The sequence below is a fragment of the Camarhynchus parvulus genome, unplaced genomic scaffold (genome assembly GCF_901933205.1).
Source record: "Camarhynchus parvulus unplaced genomic scaffold, STF_HiC, whole genome shotgun sequence".
Lineage (NCBI taxonomy): Eukaryota > Metazoa > Chordata > Aves > Passeriformes > Thraupidae > Camarhynchus > Camarhynchus parvulus.
In genome coordinates this window covers 6,256-25,369 of record NW_022148202.1, presented here as the reverse complement: position 1 = coordinate 25,369, position 19,114 = coordinate 6,256, and the positions used below count along the sequence as shown (strand labels likewise).

General features: G+C 43.8%; 1 protein-coding gene across 1 annotated transcript; it reads left to right on the top strand.

Moving 5' to 3' along the window:
* Positions 1-1,073: 1,073 nt before the first annotated feature.
* LOC115916166 (telomere repeats-binding bouquet formation protein 1-like) lies at positions 1,074-10,589 on the top strand. The gene is given in 13 exon segments (XM_030969858.1): positions 1,074-1,243; positions 2,611-2,668; positions 3,618-3,728; positions 3,910-4,038; positions 4,488-4,619; positions 5,046-5,106; positions 5,202-5,317; positions 5,457-5,579; positions 6,111-6,263; positions 7,338-7,469; positions 8,845-8,970; positions 10,200-10,313; positions 10,316-10,589. Coding segments are annotated over 13 exon segments (1,419 nt in total). The 5' UTR covers positions 1,074-1,147; the 3' UTR covers positions 10,384-10,589.
* Positions 10,590-19,114: the final 8,525 nt, after the last annotated feature.

The following is a 19,114-nucleotide window of genomic DNA, read 5'->3' as shown; positions in this document are numbered from 1 at the left end:
CACTGAGGGGGGTTGCTCTCTTCTGCTGGGCCTGCAGTGAGAACCAGAGGAAGTGGCCTCACCTTGAGAGGAAATACAGGTTAGATTTTAGAAAAAACTTTTCACTGTTCAGGTGTTCAGGCCTGGGAATAGGTTGGCCAGAGAGGTGCTGGAGTTGCCATCCCTGGAACTGTTAAAGAGGCCTCTGGATCTGACACTGGCAAAAGTGGTTTAGGGTTTGCACTGTCAGCGCTGGGCTGACGTTGAACTGATGGTCTTAAAGATCTCTTTCACCCCTGCCTGTTCTACAATTCCAAGCGCTCCCCGCCTGGCTGAGGGGAAGGCTCAGGGCTGTCCCGAGTCCGAGGCCGGCCGCGCCCTGAGGGGCCGGGCCGGGCTCTGCCCTCAGCTCCGCGAGATCCCATCCCTCAGGCCGGCGGGGCCTCCGCTGTCCTTCAGCCGGGCAATCCCACCCCTCAGCTCCGCGAGATCCCGTCCCTCAGGCCGGCGGGGTCTCCGCTGTCCTTCAGCCCGGCGATCCCACCCCTCAGCCCGCAGACCCTGTCCTCAGCCGGGCAGCGCTCGGCAGCGGGCACCCGCCTCGCCTCGGGGTTTGCCCGGAGCCACCCGCGCCACTGGATCACAGGTACCCGAGCCGTGCCCCATTTCCCCCCTCGGGACTCCCCAGCCTTCCCACAGAAGAATGCAGCTGCTGTTTCATCTTTTAGACTGTTGCCTTTCATCCCCCCCCCCCTTTCTTATGTTCTTTCCCTTTTCTGTTTGGGCTGATCTGGAGTGCTTGCTAAGACTTCCGAGTGGAGCTCTGACAATGAGCTGGAAATCACACACGGCTCATCTGAGGGAGGAGGGTGCGAGGGAGCTGAAATAGGCCAGGGCACCCCCAAGTCCTGTTCCACAGCGCAGCGTCCTCACGGCCTCAGCTGCTGCTCTGGGCTTTGGTTTCCACAGGATGCCAACAAGCCGCACTTCTCCCTCTGGGTTTGGTCCCCGGTTTTCGAAGGGTAAGTCCTGCCCAGGCTGGCGGGTCTGCTGACCGTGCCTGCCATGTGCTCTAGTGCTGCTGAGCACAGGCACTGACAGATCTGCGCTTCTCCAGGAGTGGTTTCTGAGGTTTGAAGCAATGTTACTGGGTTATTCTCCATAACTGATGGAGAAGAGTTTTATATGCAACATTTGCCAGCTGTTTGTTGAAACAAATCTGGTTGCTTGTCTTTCCACCTTGCTCTGTGATGCAACAACCGAGGTGAGCTGTTTGCCTCTAATTAATGTAGGCTGGCGTATAAATAGTATTTTGTGTACCTTCTGTAGGTTGCAAAAGTAAAAAAGATCCAGGAAAAGGTCAAGATGTGTCCTTGTATACATACAGTTTTAAACCCCTTGTGCTTCCTATATTGTATACTTGTATAAACGTGTATTAAATTAAACTCTTCTGAAAAGCAATTAGCTCCAGAGTGAACTCATTTTTACAGCCTTCCTTTTGTTTGGGTGGGTTTTGGTTTTTTTAGGCTGGCGGGGTGGGGGCAGAAGAACAAAAAGAGGTGAGGAAGGCTCGCAAGCTTTTCCTTGTTGGGGCAGGGTTGGATTTGCAGGAAAATGAAATGCATGTCTGTTATCACTTCTGAAAGGCTGCAGGGAGATGAACTCTCTCAATTCTCGCTCTCTGAGGGAAGCAGCAAAGGAATGGGGGCGATCAGTAACTCCCAAGAGAAAGCAGGGCTGGCTGTCTTTATGAAGATGACCATGATTCTGCTTTGAGCCTTTGCTCCACTTTGAGAAGGAAAATGGATCCATTATTAAGCTGCATTTGCCACCGATTTAAAGTTTCTACCTGGAGCTAAGTATTTTTTTGAGAAATTGTAAGAGGTTACTGTGATGCTTGCATCAATCTTCTGTGTTTGGGACTTGGGGCAGGTTTGAGGGAGCATCTTTCTGCCTCCAAAGCTGAATGTCACTCTGCTGCTCTGCTCTCAGAGGCTGCCCCGTTGGGTTTGTGAAGAAGCAATGCTGTGGAGATTTGTGGGTTACGTGGTTCGTGTGGTGTGACAATGTCTTTGGTGAATTTCAATGAGTTCTCACTGTAAGGAATGTGTCTCTGTGCTCACTGCCCTTGGTGTGATCAGTACTGCCAGAACAATGCTGATGGTTCAGTGTCTCCTTGAGCAGCAGGAGGCCGAGTGTTTGATAGTGTTCACCCCCTCAGGAACAGGACTTGGTCTTAGTGCCACTTGCTGGCTGATGGCAAAGTTGGCCACTCTTGTAAGGAAAGTTGGATCAGCTTTGTTGTGATCAGGGACACAGAGCAGGGGATATTCTTTCGTGACAGTAAAGCCCCTCAGTGGTAACATGGAATTACCTGATTTCTGCAGAATGTCCACTCTCAAAAGATGATAACCTGGTAGTTACAAATGCAGGGCTATTATAAAATAGTGTATTTCCAAAGGAAAACTTTGCCATACAAGAATACATTAAACTGTGTCTGTGTGAGATGACAGAGTAAAAGCAGAAAACTGGGAAAGTGCATTTTAGAAAAATGATGACATTTATACTGCATATATTATAAACACTGCTAATCTGAACAGAACTGAAAACACTTTTTCCTTGCTGTTGTAGAACAAGAACAGAGATAAAACAAAAATGAACTCTGAAGAGGTGCAGATAAATCAGTGTGGTAAGATATCTAATATAATTTGTCATTATAATCTGCATCAATTTTACAAAGTTTTAGCAGACTTTAGTGATAGGCCTGTTGTGGGGTGGTGAGCAGTTGGGAAAATGTGCTTTTTCCTAGTTGCCAAATTTTGGATACTGTATTGGATATGCAAAGGGTAAATCCAATGCCAAACCTACACACAGAGTAAAACACACCGCCAGAAAGTCACTTTTTTTTCTCAATTTGCTAATATTTATCCACATTTTTATTGTATTTTAACTTCTTCAAGAACCCTCAAACCTTGTAAGGGTTTACAGTAAACAATACCTTCTGTCACTGTTAGAAATAATTATCAAGTAAGTCTTTTAATGATAGCCCAGAGACTAAGAAGCAGATTTTCCAAGTCTGTTTACCCACCTAGGGTTGTATGTAGGTGCCCAGAGAATATTTTGTGTTACGTCTCCAAGCACCTGACTGAGGGCTCTGCTGCTGTGCTGCAGGGTTGCTGTCTCCTGTAACTCAGCACCACGGAGCAGCCTTGTGCTCTTGGACTCTTTCCTTACTACTCCATAGATTTTCAACTGCACTCTGAATTTTATTTGCACTCTGAATACTTTAATGGCTCTGTATTATTTACACTTAATGCACCTTGCCATTGTGAATTTAATAGTTGGTAGTTTACATCAGACTTACTAAGAATTACTAGTAATTAAAGGCCAGAAATATTACAAGGAGGCTGTTACTCTGCAAAGGAAATCATGCTCAAATAACAAACTATGGACAGAAAGATTTCTAGGTTTGTTGTTTGTGGCTGAATAGAAGTGATGTGGCTCCATTTTGCCTCACTTTTCCCCCTTTTTTAAAATGCATGTACATACTACATTTTGGACAGGTTTATTCTAATACTGACTAGATTAATATCTAGAAAATATAACAATTTAATGAAGTTTTTTGTGTTTGCTCTTAGATATGAAAACAGATCTGAACTTACTGCTTGAATGCCTTAAATATCAGATGGACTGCCCTCTGTCTCAGAAGGAGGCTTTGATCACCATCTATTCCATTTGCCAACAAAACAGTAAGAAAGGCTTTTCCTTAGAACCAGTGCAGTCATTTATGTTCAGCATATATGCCAAGAACTGATGGGCACTGTAAAAATGTCTACAGGACATAAGCCTTGAGATTTTGGAAAATCTTAGAAGCCTTTCATTTTGCAGAGGAACAAAAGCAAAAGTTTCTGTTCTTTTTTCCTCTTGCAGGTGAAGCGAGCGAATACTTCCGAGAAATTGGTGGTTTGATGTTTATAAATGACCTTGCCAAGTCGAGTGCTCATTGCATCGTAAAGGAAGCAGCTTTATTTACACTGGGGATTATTATAGAGAGCAATGGTAATAAAAATAATATTGTTTGTATTTCTGTGTGTGCTATGGCCCCCTGTCATTACTTGTGCTCCTGCTTTGTCTCCATTTTCTTTTGGTCTCACAAAATGAGACTACAGACTTGTCAGTTGGAGCAGGGCAGTGAGGGTGCCCCCGTTGCCCTGTCCATGCCTGGATTTGGTCAGTGCCTTGCTCACTTGGCACACAGGGTGTCTTTGAGTTACCAGACACCTGCACTCCCCTCTCCCTCAGCAGCAAGTGTTCAATGACTCCTGGATTGTTCCAAAGCTTCCCGGGGTCCTGCTTGGTGTAGAACTCACTGCAGGGGGAAGCCCTCAGGCACTTCACAGTCCTGCCCTGTCTCTGCTCCCCACATACTGGCCACAACTGAGACTTAATAATTTAGGATGGTGAGTGGCTTACTTTAGGACTTAATGGTTTTCACTTTCTGTTTTCAGTGTATTGTCAGCAGACTTTGTGTACTTCTGCATTGTTTGAAGACCTCATTTTATTTTTAATTAAAAAGGATTCTGGTGTGAACTTGAAAAGAATGTCTGTTTATGTCATCTTAGTACTGGTGTCAAATAATAGTAAGTTGGGTGTTTTTCTCTGTGTTACAGCAACACTCCTTTTCTGTTTGCCAATCTGCAGTCCAAAATTTGGAACAGTCAATAAGCAATGTTTTGGAGAAGTTAATTTATAGAGATGAATGTTTGCCTGTAACTGAACCTAAATTGTCGAAGTAAGTTATTGTTCACTGGGATTTCCTTAAACAGCAGAACATGGTTTTGTTCTAAAAATACAGTGTGCAAATGCAAACCCATAGTTTCTGAGAGTGTCTAGAAAGAGAGAGACATAGAAAGGTTATTTACCAATATGTTGATATGATTTTGTGTTTCCTTCTGGGGAGGATATGTGCTTAGGAAAGGGAATGTATGTATGTAAATTAAACTTGCTGTTAAGATGTTGTCTGCAATTGCATTTGTCTCTGGAGTCTTGTGTGTGTTCTCTTTTAGAAAATGGGCAAACCTGTGTCAGAGACACAGGCTGCATCAGCCTGCTGCTGCAGTTGTTCAGGTAAACAGGGTTGCAATTCAAACAGACAAATAATGGACTGGTTTGCAGCTATGTTTCCTTGACTATTTGGGACTTGTTTGCATTGTCTTTAACAGAACAACTCTCTCCACGTCTGAGAAGAATCTGTCAGATGAAAACTCTGATCCCTGCTATCAGCTCTGGTGCTCAGTGTGCAGCACTCTCTGTGCCTGTGTCAACAACCCCCAGAACGGTACGTGTTGCTCTCAAAATTGTGGAAGAAGTTCAAAGATATTCTCCAAATGGGTAACACTTTGGTTTCATTTTTACTGTTCAGCTGAAATTGATTTCACTGCATTTTGATTTGGGGTAATTTGTTTTTACTTTTGCAGAAGATAATCAGAACATTTGCTGTTCGGTTTTTCCCTATGCCAAAGAGCGGCTCGAGAGTTGCACAGAGCCTGAGATAGTTCGTCCCATTTGTTCATTTCTTGGTCTCACAGTTGCAAATAACTGTAAGTGCAGCTCAAGCTTTACACAGTTTTGCATTTGATGAAAGGAAGTTTAATTAGAGAGCTAAATGGTTTTTTCTTTCTTGTCAGTTTCTCTCTCAAACAAAGTCATTTGCTGTTCTTCCAACTTTGACCACTGTATTCCACATCTTTACTTACACTACGCTGTGCTCAAGTCCACAGATAGCCACGGTCTGGTTTCATTTCCTAGGGTCAGTAAAACTCTTTGGAGCTGTTCTGATTAAAAGTGTGTCCAAATTAAACTCCTTATTACATGACTGAAAACAATGGCTTAGGTAGAACTCGGGCATGATGTCTGCCATTTGTGTGCACATATTAGGGTCATGTTTTCCTGTAGCTATTTTATATGCAGTTACTGCATTCTTGAGATTAATGTATATCCAGCTTCTGCTGTGTAAGAACTGTTATGACTAACACATGCACAGAAAAACTCTAATGGACTTACTTAGTGAAATGCTAAAATAATTTGCAACCTCTGTTGCTTCAATCACATTTTTTCTTTTTTCCACTAAGCATATGTGCAGAAATATTTTGCTTCTATTGGAGGATTGGATACATTAGCCAAAGTTCTCCTTGAGCTTATGCATGATTCTTGTTTGAGTCACTCCAGCGTGCAACTTGCCGTGGTAGTAACAAAGACTCTGGATGCCTGTATTGCTAATAACTGTGAGTGGAAAGACATTTTTTATCTATGGTAATTTTAAAATGCAATTTTTAAAGTCTTGTGCTGGTGGAAAAGTTGCCGAAATGAATGCTTAAAGGCAGTTAAGTTACACACATCCCAGTGGATGTTGCAGTGCTTTTTAAGACTCAGAGGTGTAAGTGGCGAGTGACTCAGTTCATCTGAGGTGGATTACTGTCCCATTGTTGCTAAAATAAATACAGTGAAATTTAAACCCAACTGAAAATTAAAAATAAGATGCTACAGCCTGTGCTGGGTAAGTAAAGCTGAGCTCTGGGCCTGGATTTGACCAGTCAGTTTGGATCCTGGAGTTAGGCCTATGCCTGAATAATAAATTGTGTAGCTTAAGGAAGCTTTAGTAATTCAGAGGTGGAGCTGAACGAATGTGGTGTTTGTGCACAGCACACTCTGCTCTGGTTTGCTGGCTGGGTTCTGCTCTCCTGATGAGGTTTTGTGTTTTCCACAGAAGGTTTGCAGAAACCTGTGATGCTGATGAAGCTGTGCTGTGGCCATGGTTGGTGTATCTCCCACTTCTGCCATAAGAGCTTCAAATGGAAGTTCCCAGAAGTTGAAAAGCATCAACCTGCACTAGTTGTGAGGGTAGTTTCAGACCAGTTGGGTGTGACAGGACTAGGCCTCAGCGTGGATGGACTAGCAGGGGTGTTGCCAGTGCCAGGAAGGGCTTGTCCCCTGCTCCTTTTACGGCAGATACTCTGTTGTCTTATTCAACTCTCTCTGGCTCCGTGCTGGAGCTGATAAAGGACGTGGAGAAATGCAGCAGGGATCTCCAAGAGTTGCACAGTGCAAAGCCCTCACTCATCAGATCTTCTGCCTCATCTCCATGGAGCACAGGCTGGAGGACGGGCAGGGCTGGGTTTGGGAGCAGCATAGGAGGCATGGGGTAATCTGAGCTGTTCAAGGTGGAGCAGGGCAGGGCTGCACAGGCCCAAGGCTTTGAGGGGTTTGTAGAGTTCCCTCAAAACCAGCATTTTATCCTTGGATAATTCCTATCCACTCCTGATCTAGTTTATTTTCCTTCCAATTATTTTCACAAACAGCTGCCATGGGTGTTGTCTTGGCAAAGTATCACACTGTGTCAGAGCTGCTGAAGCTGCTGTCCAATGAGACACTGAGCACAGGAGAAAAAATCAGTATTATTCTAACAATTGGACACTGCACTGAAGTTTGTGGTAAGATTTGCTTTTTTTTTTTCCTGTCTGTCAGCTTCTCCTAAATTCTCATCCACTGACTCCTCCAGTGGTGTCACTTCATCAAGGCTGGGACATGAGAGAGAGTTCTTTTAAATAATACAATGTGTATTTAGACAGAAAGTTTTCTATAATGTTCCATCTTTAAGTTTTAAAGCTTGTTAGCAGGAAGTGTCTTTAGTAGCTTTAAAAAAGTAGACTAAATAGCAAGAATTCAGAGCTGGGCTTAGGTGTCACAGGGAATAATTAATCCAGACCTGGAAGCTACAGCAATCCAGACACAGCAAATGAGTTCTCTTGAGCTCTCTTTTTCGTGCTCCTTGGCACATACAGCTGCTGTGCACTGCTTACAAGGCCAGTACTATTTGTAAAAGCCATGGAAGTGCATTGGTTTCAAGACACAGAAGCAGCAGGTAGCCCTGAAATGTTTGTGTCATGTTCCTCAGGGCTTGTCCAAGCATATCTGGTACAAATACAGCACTTCAGTTGGTGTTTTGTGGTAGTGCAAGCAAGGAGAAAGGGAAATTCATTTGTACTTCTGGTTTTTCTCAGGTATGTTTAGATAAACAAGAAAAGGCCTTATGTTCAAAAATCCTGGTTGATTTGCATCCTCTGAGTGCCAGTGACATGTTCAATAATTAGCTCTGTCGGTCATAAATTTATTTTAGCAGACATTTTTTCATGAAGAATTAGTGAAACAAGACTTAATGGAAAATGTCTTTTGAATAGAAAAATTATTAAACCAACAGAAAAAAGGCTTCTCCTAAAATGTCAACACTGTCAAAAATGTTAAAAATTTTTATTTCTTTTTTTTATTAAGTTTAAAGAAGAAAGAACTATGTTTAGCAAGTTACCAGTTATATGAATACATATGCGAATGAGATCACAATAAAAATTCAGCTAATTACATAATAAATGAGGAGGAACAGATTGGCTAGACCAGGATTAAACTACTAATTTTATTTTGCTAATTATAAACCTTGAGATTTTGATATTTCTTCATCTCAGGCGTCACAGAAATGTCACATATCTACTCCAAGAGCAGGTAATGGAAGAGAAGAAATACAGGAGCCATTATTCAAATGTTTTAGGCCACAATTAAATGAGCTTGGAACTGCATCATATCATTTGTCTCAGTCATCCTTCAGTTTCCTTACAGAAATCTGAGTTCTGGTCAGATCATCCTGTGTGAGGTACAGCTCTCCTGCTGTCACTGCAGCAGGCTCGGGTCTGGAATGAAAATCTCTCTTTCTACAGAAACTTGCAGAGAGTTGCCAGTATTGGTCCCCAAAATTACTGTAAGGTTAAGGTGTGTGGGGCTGAAACCAAAGCTTTCCTTTACCATGTCCTGTTCTAGAAGAGAACCAGTGTGAGCTGCTTCAGAACAATGGTCTGCCACTTATGATTCAGGTATTGACAGAATCTCAGGACGAGGAACTCATCAAAGCTGCTACTTTTGTGCTGCAGAACTGCAAACAAATGAGTAAGCTTGCTGTTACTGCTTTAAAAATGAGAGTGATTGTTTCCATCTCTGTGTTCTGCTGATTCCCCAAGTGACTTTAACTGCGGCAGCTTTGTAATTCTGTGTACTCCAAAAGATGTTTGTTTTCTGCACTTAAAAAGTTGCTTATTTGTCATCAAGAACTGGCTTAGGCAGAAAAAAGAGAAGTAAAAATTTCAACAGTGTTGCAAAAATGCATTTGTGAAACCTCTCCATGTAGGGCCAGTTCTTAAAGCTTTCCCATCTATAAATTGTGTGGAAAATACGAACATTATCATTTAACACACACTGGATACTCTCTTCCTGGGGATGTACCAGTAGAGGGAGAGAATAAACCAGGAGATAATCAAGCCCAAAATCACCGTGTCTACATTAATTTGTAATATTAGGAAATGGTGATCTTTTTTTTCTAAAATAGGATGTATTTTTAGATCCCCTTTTTTAGCTTTTTATTACTTATCTGTACAATCCCTCCCATCAAACAGAGAGACCTTGTCCTCTAATCTCTAGAGTGTGGAGGGTGTGCAATTGCTAATTAGGAAAAAACAAACAGGTGTCCACATTTCTATGCTGCAAGCACAACTGAGAGGTTTGTGTACTATTGAGGGTGTGTGTGGAAGAATGGATTGTAAGAGAATAGAGATAGTGCTGCAGGTAATCTCACCCTGGTAAGGTGCAGCTGTGTAAAACAGGTGAGCATCCTTAAGGGAAAAAGGAGCAGGAATGCTGAAGTGCACTGACCAATGCCAAGGGGGTAAAAGGGCACACAGGTGTTATGCATAAGGCAAAAGGGTATAAAAGGCTGTCCTGGGGAATAATAAAGTTCTGATGCTTGAAGGCATTCATGGGGTTAGTCTTGGGTTCTCTGTCAGGGGTATGGGGCTTTGTAGTGTCCATTAATATGGAATTAGTTTTTTTTAAAAAAGCAGTGACTCATACTGGTGAAGAACCCAGAATTAATTCAATGAAATAGCTTTTTTTTTTTTTCCACAGTATCCCTGTGAAAATAGTTTATAGGAACTATAATTGCAAGTTCACCTCTTATAACTGCAGCATATGTTTCAAGTGTGTTAACATGTATGCATAAATTTAAGTTTTATAAAAAATGTTATTTTGCATTAAATTATTGGGGCTGTCCTTCAGCATGCTAAATATAATAAATATTTTTAAATGTTAATTGATAAAATTTTAATGTTTTATAGTTTATAAAGCTGAACAGTTGTCTCTGAAATTATATGATAACTCATTAAATGTGAACAGTGCAGAAGAACTGGATGTGCAAGTCAGAAAGAGATGTCTGCAAGACTACTGGAAGAAAGCAAAAGAATTTTGCACAGAATAAACTCAATTGAAAAACAGCATGATGAGGTTGGCCTACTTACCAAAATAGTATAAAACTAGTCACATCTTTCTAGAGTTTAAGGAGAAGGCGAAAGTAAATCCTTAAGATAATTTCCATGTGAGCAAAAAACCCAGGAAAAAACGTTGGATTTGTGTGAAACTACAGCCTGCAGCTTTTATCAGTATTGTAGGTCAGACTGAGTTACAGGTGTGCAGAGAGTGGAGGCGTCTGTATTGTATGAAGTACTCTTGTTTATTGTAACCCCAGATATTCTATGAGATAGAAAAAGAAGTTGAATTAATTTTTAATTGCTGGACATTCAAACCTGTAATTTTAACATTTGCATGCATGAAATGCTCAGGGTTGTACAGCTGTTGGAACTGATTGACAGATCTGCCCCAAAGGGTGGATATTGTACGTTCACTGGAATAACAGCAGAACACTCAGCCTGACAAAGCCTGGGGCAGAGCTCAAACTCCCTCCTCTTGCAAAAAGCAAGAGCAGCACACCTTTCAACTAAATACGGGATAACCCTTTTGGGCTTTCTTAACGTGACTTCCATCTCTTCTTTCTCCTTCTAGAATAATTCTTCTGCAAAAAAAAAACAGTTTTTTTTTTTTTTTGGGGAGGACCTGTCTGCACTAAATGGTAAGGTATGAATTAGCATCTTCAGTTTTTAAAGGGAAACAACTGTTCTTGTGTATTTTTCAGGAAATCCATCTTTATTAAGATTTTGATACTGCATACTTCCAGCCACTTAACACTGATTTAAATTGCTGGGCTTTGAAACAGCGACTAATTCCCACTGATCTCAATGGAACCTTGAAGTGACCAGTGATGACTGCTCCCAAAGATCCTATTCCCCATTTTATCCCAGAATGCCCAGAAATGAACCATATTAAACTGACTCATTCAGTGTGGCTCTACAAGACTAGTGCTATACATAGAGAAATATGTGGATCTGACATAGGTGCCTTTATGACCATATTTTAAGCATTCATAAATACTTAAAGAAAGACTCTTCAGAAAGCACCAAAGTCAGTAGTTCAAGCAACAATCTCCTTTGAAAATCAGTGCAGTTTCCTTTAACTGAGGGTTTTAGTGTGCTTTTCTTGCCTGTGTAATTTGCTGCAAATTGCAATTGAAGTATTTTCCTTTTCCTTTCCTTCAGAATGCTTTAGTAGCAGAGGTAGGTAATGACTGAAGGAGGTGTGGAATGACACAGATTTTTTTTTCTCCCTTCTTTTCAAAATAATACATATTACATATAATAATTAAGTATGTTACTGTGCTGCCAGGTTGGTATGCTCTAATTTTGTCCACTGACAGTCTGGATTTCCTTTCAAACTTGAAGGATAATTTATTTTTTTATCTCTTTCAGGACATTATTGAGACTGGTAGAACAATGAAAGCTCTGCTTTCAAAAATAAAAGACAAGAAACCAAGGATGGTAAAAGGTACATTCTTGTAAGGTGAAAGGATAAAGCCCCTAAGTAACATATTCAAATCCTTTGGGTGAATAGTCAGTGTATGCTGACAGGTGCTTGTTTTGCCTGAAGTTTGGAGTGGGAGGAAGCAAATGCAGGAAGTAATCCTTATCCAGCTGCTGAAAAATTAAATGTTAAACTGGGAAATTTACCTGTGCACTACCATCTTCACTGCTCAAATTAATAAAAAAAAGGTTTTATGGCTCTTTCCATGTAGTCCATAAAGTCTGATGCATTCTCTGTTTCTTACTTTATGTTTGAAGGAAATTCATCTCTTTCCATAGGTTTTCTAACACCACCTCAGTTGCCTCAATACTAGAATGACAACACTCTGAAGATTTCTTAATACTCTCAACTGTAGAGATTTCCAGAATCTAAGAGTCTGTCAGCACTGGGAAGATGACTTCAAGTAGCATTCCAGATCTGCTTTTAGTAGATCTCTGAAGAAAATTTGTGGAATATCCCTGTGTCTGACAGGTAACCACAATGCTTTATAAATACAGTTGCTTTAAGCATCAGTTATTCAGACAGTCCTTCTAGTGACTGTCCAGGAGGTTCTCAGTTTCTTCTGAAGTGCACAGGCAAAGTAGGAATAGATGTAATTTTGCAGAAGAAATTGTCCTTTTCTCCCTCCCTCCCCACTAAAATCATTACCAGCCACTTGGAGGTGCTTCCCCCTCTGTGCTATTCTAGTGTCCATTGCTGCATGGAAGGGCAAAGATCTGAGACACAGGATTGAAGGGAACTGAATAACTGAATACAAAGTTGAGCCACTCGGACAGAAAGATCAGAGCCTTTGCTTCTCCCTCCACTACAAGGCTGGACACTACTTTCTGTGCAATAATCTCACTGGTTTAATTTAAGTGCACGATTTTAGACACTTATGGGGAGGTGTGGCAGAATGGGAGTCTAGAGCTTAGAGCAAGGCATTTTAAAAACCAACCTTCTCTGCTCTGCCTTACAGCCTGCTCGTTCAAAGGACATGTCAGAGTCCAGGTTACAGACCAGACTGTAAGTAGCGTGTTTTTCTTGGGGTTTTTTTTTCCTATATTTTCCAAAACAGTCCTGCGATTTCACTTCAGGCAGCACATTTGACAACTGGCACATAAGTTTCATGAAGGCCAAGAGAAATGGGGAGAAACTACATAAAAAGCTAATGACCAGCTATGCTATCCTGAGACCTCATGACCACCTTGTTCTTTTCCCCTGGTTGGCCTGAGTGCAGGTTTAGCTGTTTGATGTACAAATTTAACTATTTAGATAGTAAAAACAGATCAAACCTTAACTGTGTTTTGCTTTGCTTTGACCCTAGAGGGCATTTGTTTTGACTCCACATTACTAAACTTGCCTTGTTTCCAAACTGAAGAGTCCTACTGAATCACAGTCCTACTGAATCATGCTAATGACTGCTTCAGAGATTTAAATTGAGCTGGTAATGCAATATAGGTGCACAAAAAATGCTTGTGCTTCACCTTTTCATAATTCTACTCCACAAGTCTCATGGCTCAGCCATGCTGCAGGACATTCTAAACCCCCAGGACTGGTGAGCAGCATACAATCTGCGGCCCTATCTGAAAATAAAATAACTTGTAATTTGACTTTAATTGGATATTTGTCTGTCTTAGCTCAATCCTATGTTGCTCTTCTGTCACCAAGTCTTTAAAGCGGCTGTGCAGGCACTCTGTGGGAAGGTTTTCCACACACTTATGGATAACATGACTGTAAGATCTCTCTTCCCTTATTCCATTACAGCTTCCTTAGGCTGCACAGATTAGGAGACTTAGAAATATCATAAATTAATAGGATTGGTCTTTTTTCCCTCCTTTGTTTTCAAAAGGACTTACTTAATTCTGGTTAACTCGGAAAGTTTTTCATTTCTAAGTCTTTCTACTAAGACAAACCAGTTCTGCTGAAGACACAATCAATCTGTGCTAGCAATATTTCCTAAAGATACTAGTCTATACATTTTTCCTATAGTATTTACTGAAACTGCTTAAAGGTGAATGACTTCTTTTCAAATTTCAGTGGGTTGTTATGATCTGGTTCTTAAAATTATGAAGGAGATGCCCCTGAACTAAGGTCCAAAACAAGACCATATGCCAAAGTCAATAGTTTGGATTCTATGAACAGTAAATGTGAGGAAGAGAGAGGGCGAAAGAACTAGAAAATAGAGGGGGGAGGGAGGGGGCTGGGAAGGGGGGAAGAAAGAGAGTGACAGAGACGGATTTAGTAGAAAATATCAGCATTCCATGGATCCCATCCCATCCCATTCAATCCTCTTCTGGTCTTCTCTGTGGTGAGGCCTCGCAAAATGTAAGACTCCAATGGATTCATGCAGGTTTGGGCAAGGTGGGACTGCCCAGGTACCTCCCTGGGCTGGGGCAAGTTTGGCTCTGTCTCTTGCTACTCTCAACTAATAGAAAATCTTTAGCACCAGTATATCCTTTGAGTCTGCCATGAATGGGGTTGTGGATTTTCAGATCTGTTGTGTTACTTTGCATGCCCTGCAGTCATCTGGTGCAAGGCCTCAGGAATGGCTCTGGGGGCACTTTGGAGGTCTCTGATGGGTTATGACACCCCCTCAGCTGCCCCTCATGGGAATGTGCCCTGGATGTGGCCTTCTGGGGCTGGGGGGTTTTAGAGCTGAGCCAGTTTGTCTGAGGGAGGATGGGTGTCCACTGCCCTTAGCAGAGGTTGTGCCACAGCCCCAACATTTCCTCCTTCCCCCTCTGTTGATGGGAGGTTTGTGTGCAAACCTGGCCTCAGCAGACGAGTCTGTGGCTGTGACTTCCCCAGCCTGAAGGCAGACAGAGCTGATTTTCAGCACAGCTGCTGGGTTTGGCTTTAGTGGGGATAGCTTTTTCTCCCTCAGCCTTGTTCACTTCTCCACCAGACCTGAGCTAATAGGACAATCGTGCCACCTTGATTTTGTCTCAAGTTCCCTTAGGCAGCTTAACTCACAGTGCCAAGTTGCAGTCAGGAGGCATTTTCAGGGAAGGGTGGGCTTGGCTGGTCTCAGCTTCTTTATTCAATTTTGTCCCAATGGGCAAAAAGTCCTTTAGAGCAATATTGAAGCCATTAGCCATAACATTCCAGTCTCTCACAAGTCCTGTGAGGAGCAGCTGAGACAGCATGGGTTGTTTAGCCTAAAGAAGAGGAGGTCCACTCAAGCTGTTTTTAAATTCTATTGAAGCTACAGCTTTGTCTGTTCTAAGTATTATTAATGTTCAGCCTTTTAGCTCCAGGTTTCAGTACGATCCATCTTTGAATTGCCAAGGCAGCCATAGAGTTCAAATAAAGTCCAACTAGAGGCCTAACAATACTAGCTACTTATGCCAAACAAGCACTTAGCTACTTTCAAATCATAGAAAACCTTTAGCAGCAGTATATCCCTGGAGTCTGCCATGAACTGGGTTCTGGATTTTCAGAGTTCCATTGTTGCTCCTTCCAGTTCTGTTGAGGCGTTGTCGCTCACCTGTGACATCATCCCTTGGGAATGGCGTCCGGGTTCCCAGGAAGGACACCAACCCCTCGACTTTTGCTTAGGGAAGGACTGAAGCCTCACACTGTGAGTAGCCCCTGGGGCTGTGTTAAGGCTGGCACTGCCCTGCTGTCCCTGCTCTGCCTGCCCCTGTTGTCCAGCAGCGCTGTGAAGCTGCAGAGCCCCTCCCCAGCCCTTTGTGCCGTGCTCCTGTTGCTGGGGGCTGTCCTGGTGCAGTAGGGAACAGCGTGGGATGTGTCAGGGACAGCCCAGTGCCTTGCCTGGCTGTGCCAGCAGAGCCCAGTGAAACCAATGTCCAGCTGAAGCCCTCAGCATGGGCTTCTTTCCTTCCCCTTGGCCACAGGAATTCCTTCTGTCAGGCTGGGCACTCACCTGTGCTGCTCTGACCAACCTGCCCTTGGGCACCTGGGCATGTGGGGGGGAGCTCAAACCCTGCCCAAAGCCTCGAGAGCCACGGCTGGTCCCAGCTGGAAGAGCTTCCCAAGCAGCTGTTCTCTCCCAGCTCCTGGGTGGGCACAGATGCAGCCCTGCAGGCAGCACTGGAGCCAGGGCCACAAAGGTCCCTTGCTGACTGCAGCTCACTTGACTGAAGATGCCCCAGTGCTGAGGCTGTGCCAAGGAGATGCCTCTGTTTTCTTCTCTCGAGGGCTCTGTCAGCCCAGACAGAGAAAACCAATGCTAATTTACAGAGAGAGCTAAAACTTGGACACATTCCTGTGCACCTCCCTCTTGGTACAGCTTTTCTTGCTTGCTTCTCCTGGACTCAGCCAGCAGTGCTATCTCCTGGCTGTGAGTTCTGAGTGTTGTGCAGGGATGGAGTTTGGGCAGTTCTGAGAGCTCCTCCCCACTCTCTGAAAAGGTCACTGCCTCAATGCAATGAAACGTAAGAGGAAACAAATGCCCAAAGAGCAGAAATCCCCAACCATGTCCCATCCAATCCCAGAGAGACTAATGGGACACAGCCATGTGGTTGGAGTATGTGTATTGCACTCTGTATTATTAATTTATTGGTGCTAAGTATTTCAGCAGGTAACTTGCAGGGCTTCCAGAACTGTCCTAGTGGCTGTGATCACAAATTATTCATCAGTGCCACTTGTTCAAGGAAAGCTTTTCTGAACAAGCACATCTCTGACGTTCTTGCTGGGTTTTTTTTTTTTTGTTTGTTTGTTTTGTTTTTGTTTTTGTTTTGTTTTGTTTTTTTTTTTGCCTTTCAGCTGCTTCCCTCTAAGTTCCAGAGGGAGAAGATTCTCAACAGAAAGCAGGAGGCCAGCACTGGGGGGAGTTTTCTGCCCAGAATTGGCCCATGTGTAGACAGGAGTGAGACTCGTCCAAAGGTAGCCTTTTCCTGCTCTTTTCCTTTCTGTTTAACATGAAGTTTGAAGAGGGTGTGTGCTTGTGACAGGCTCGCCTCCAGCAAAAGACCTCAGTGTCCAGGTCCTGCTGTCATTGCAAACTGCTGGGGTTGGTGCACTGGGAGTCCTGATCTGCACTAAGCCAACACAAATGACCTCTGCTGAAGCTGCTGGGCTGTGCTGGAGTGTAGCTGCCATTGCTAAAACCATGGGGGGAAGGCTGGGGACACAAAGACACAACATTGCCATTTGCCATTCTCCTGCTGAAGGAGCCACCTCTTGCTTTGGTGTGGTCACCATCAAATGCTTGGGGTCACAGGATTCCCTCCAGAGTGGCAGCGTTGGTCTTTGAAGGCCAAGGATCTGCAGGAATGACTTCAGATTTAGCAAAACAATTTGCATTCCTGCTTAGGGTTGGAACAATGTGTTGGACCCTGATGGGGTGTTAGATTTTGCAGGCTGCCAGATGTACAGGGGACTCACCTCCCCTTCCCTCTCATCCTCCTTCCCTTTGCTCAGGTCAGGTTGTCAGCCCCATCCCTCTCCCAGCTCACAGCAACACCCAACAAACCAACCTGAACAAATCCAAAGCACAAACAACAACATGCAGAACCAGCAAATTCCATTCTTTCCCTTAAAACCCTTTTGGCTTCAGCCAAATATCACCTCATCTCTCACACCTCCTCTAGTACTGTTCTCTTCTTACTGATGCCTAAGTTCTAGATCAAAACAGGTATTTGCAGTTGTGTGGGCCTGGGTTTCCTGTCTCAGAGTAAAGGACATCCCAAAATTGTTTCCCATAGAGTCTGATGTAAATTTGTGGGTTTTCCTTACTCCATGAGTGCTCAGTCAGTGCTCCAGTGGGCACAGGGCTGTGCTTAAGGAAAGTGCTGCCTGGCATTCTGGAGAAGGAAAGCTGGAGAAATGAAAAGAGCAACTTGGCTTGAGCCTGCTCGAAGCAGATCAAGCAATTCTTGATCAGCTCAGAGCAGAGGTGGGTGAGCCACTGTTTGCCCAGTGCGTCCTGGGCAGACGTGCTCACCAAGACTCTGTGCTTCACTGGGGATCAGTGGAAGGGATCCTTCATGAACCTTCTTTCCAGCAGCTGAAGCTCTCCCTGCTCTCTCTCATCTCTCCAGCTGTCACCAGTTGCCCCGAAACGGAGCGTGTTTGGGGTTTCCCCACCAGAGCTGGTATTTCAGAACTTCGTTGCTCATGAGGTCTCTGAAATGGTTCTGACTATCATGAATAAGGACAAGGTAAGTGCTGGCACCTGGAGCTTTAACACTGTGCTGGAAGAGGAGAGTGCTCTCATTCCCCCAGTGTACAGCAAAGCAAGTTATCTGCTGCAGCACATGCAGAAGAAAATGTCTCAGCACCTTTGTTCTGCAAGATGGTGGAAATCTTCCTGTGCTGGGAATTGTCCCCTGATTTTGGCCATGCGTTGATGGTGTCTATCCCAAAGGAGTTTCCTGCTCTTGAAAGCTCTGGATTGATAGGAATGTTGAGGCCTGTACAGCTCTTACCTGCTCTGGAGCTTTGCCTTGAGTCTATAGCACATCCTGTGTTTCCTTGGTTAATCTTGGCTCCTGGTAGGAATCTCTGCCTCTCTCAGCCTGTTTGGCTCCCTTTGTGCAGCTCACAGTCAGCTCAGGGGCTGAGTCTTCTCCACTTTCTGCTGGAATCACTTCTCATTAAGGGCATTGGCACTGCAGGAACCGTGTTCTGAAAGAGCCCTGCAGTCAGACTGATGGAGCAGGAGCAGTGAGAGGCCTTTAGGTGCCACTTCAGGCTCCTGCTCAGTTTCATTCAGCTCCGCTCAGCTTTTCCAAAAGCAACACGGTGCTCTGCTTTCCCTTTGGAGAACCACAGCACATCCAACGCTCCTGGAGGTTTTCACCTTCACTTGTGATTGTTTTGCAGTTTCCCAAGAGAGTTGAGAGGAAAAAGTTGAAAAATGTCACCAGTTGTGTTCCAGTGTAAAGAGGAAAACGGAGACCATTGGAATTTCAGTCAGGGAAACATTTCTCAAATGAGCCTTGTGCCAAGAGTGGACTGGTGGGAAGAGACAGTGGGAGTCCAAATCATCTGCTTTAGACTTTTGGAGAGCATTTTGGTGCTCAGGGGTTGATGATATCTGTGTGCTAGAAAATGCATGTGTGCTGTGTCTGTGAATGCCAGAGGGCAGAACCTGGCCTGCTGGCTGCAGGCAGGAATGCCCAGCAGCCCAGCTTGCCTGCACAGGCAGCAGGAAGCCCTGGAGAGCCAAGATTGGCTTTGCATACTGGAGCCACACTGTCAGTCAGTGCTGGTCATGTTTGTCCAGGCAGAAAATGCCTCTGAAGCCCACAGTCAATAGGCACAGCCTGTCTGTGTTTCCATCACTTTTGGCAAGCTGATTGCTCTCATGGTTTTCTGATTCTTCCTTGCTGCTTTACTGCCC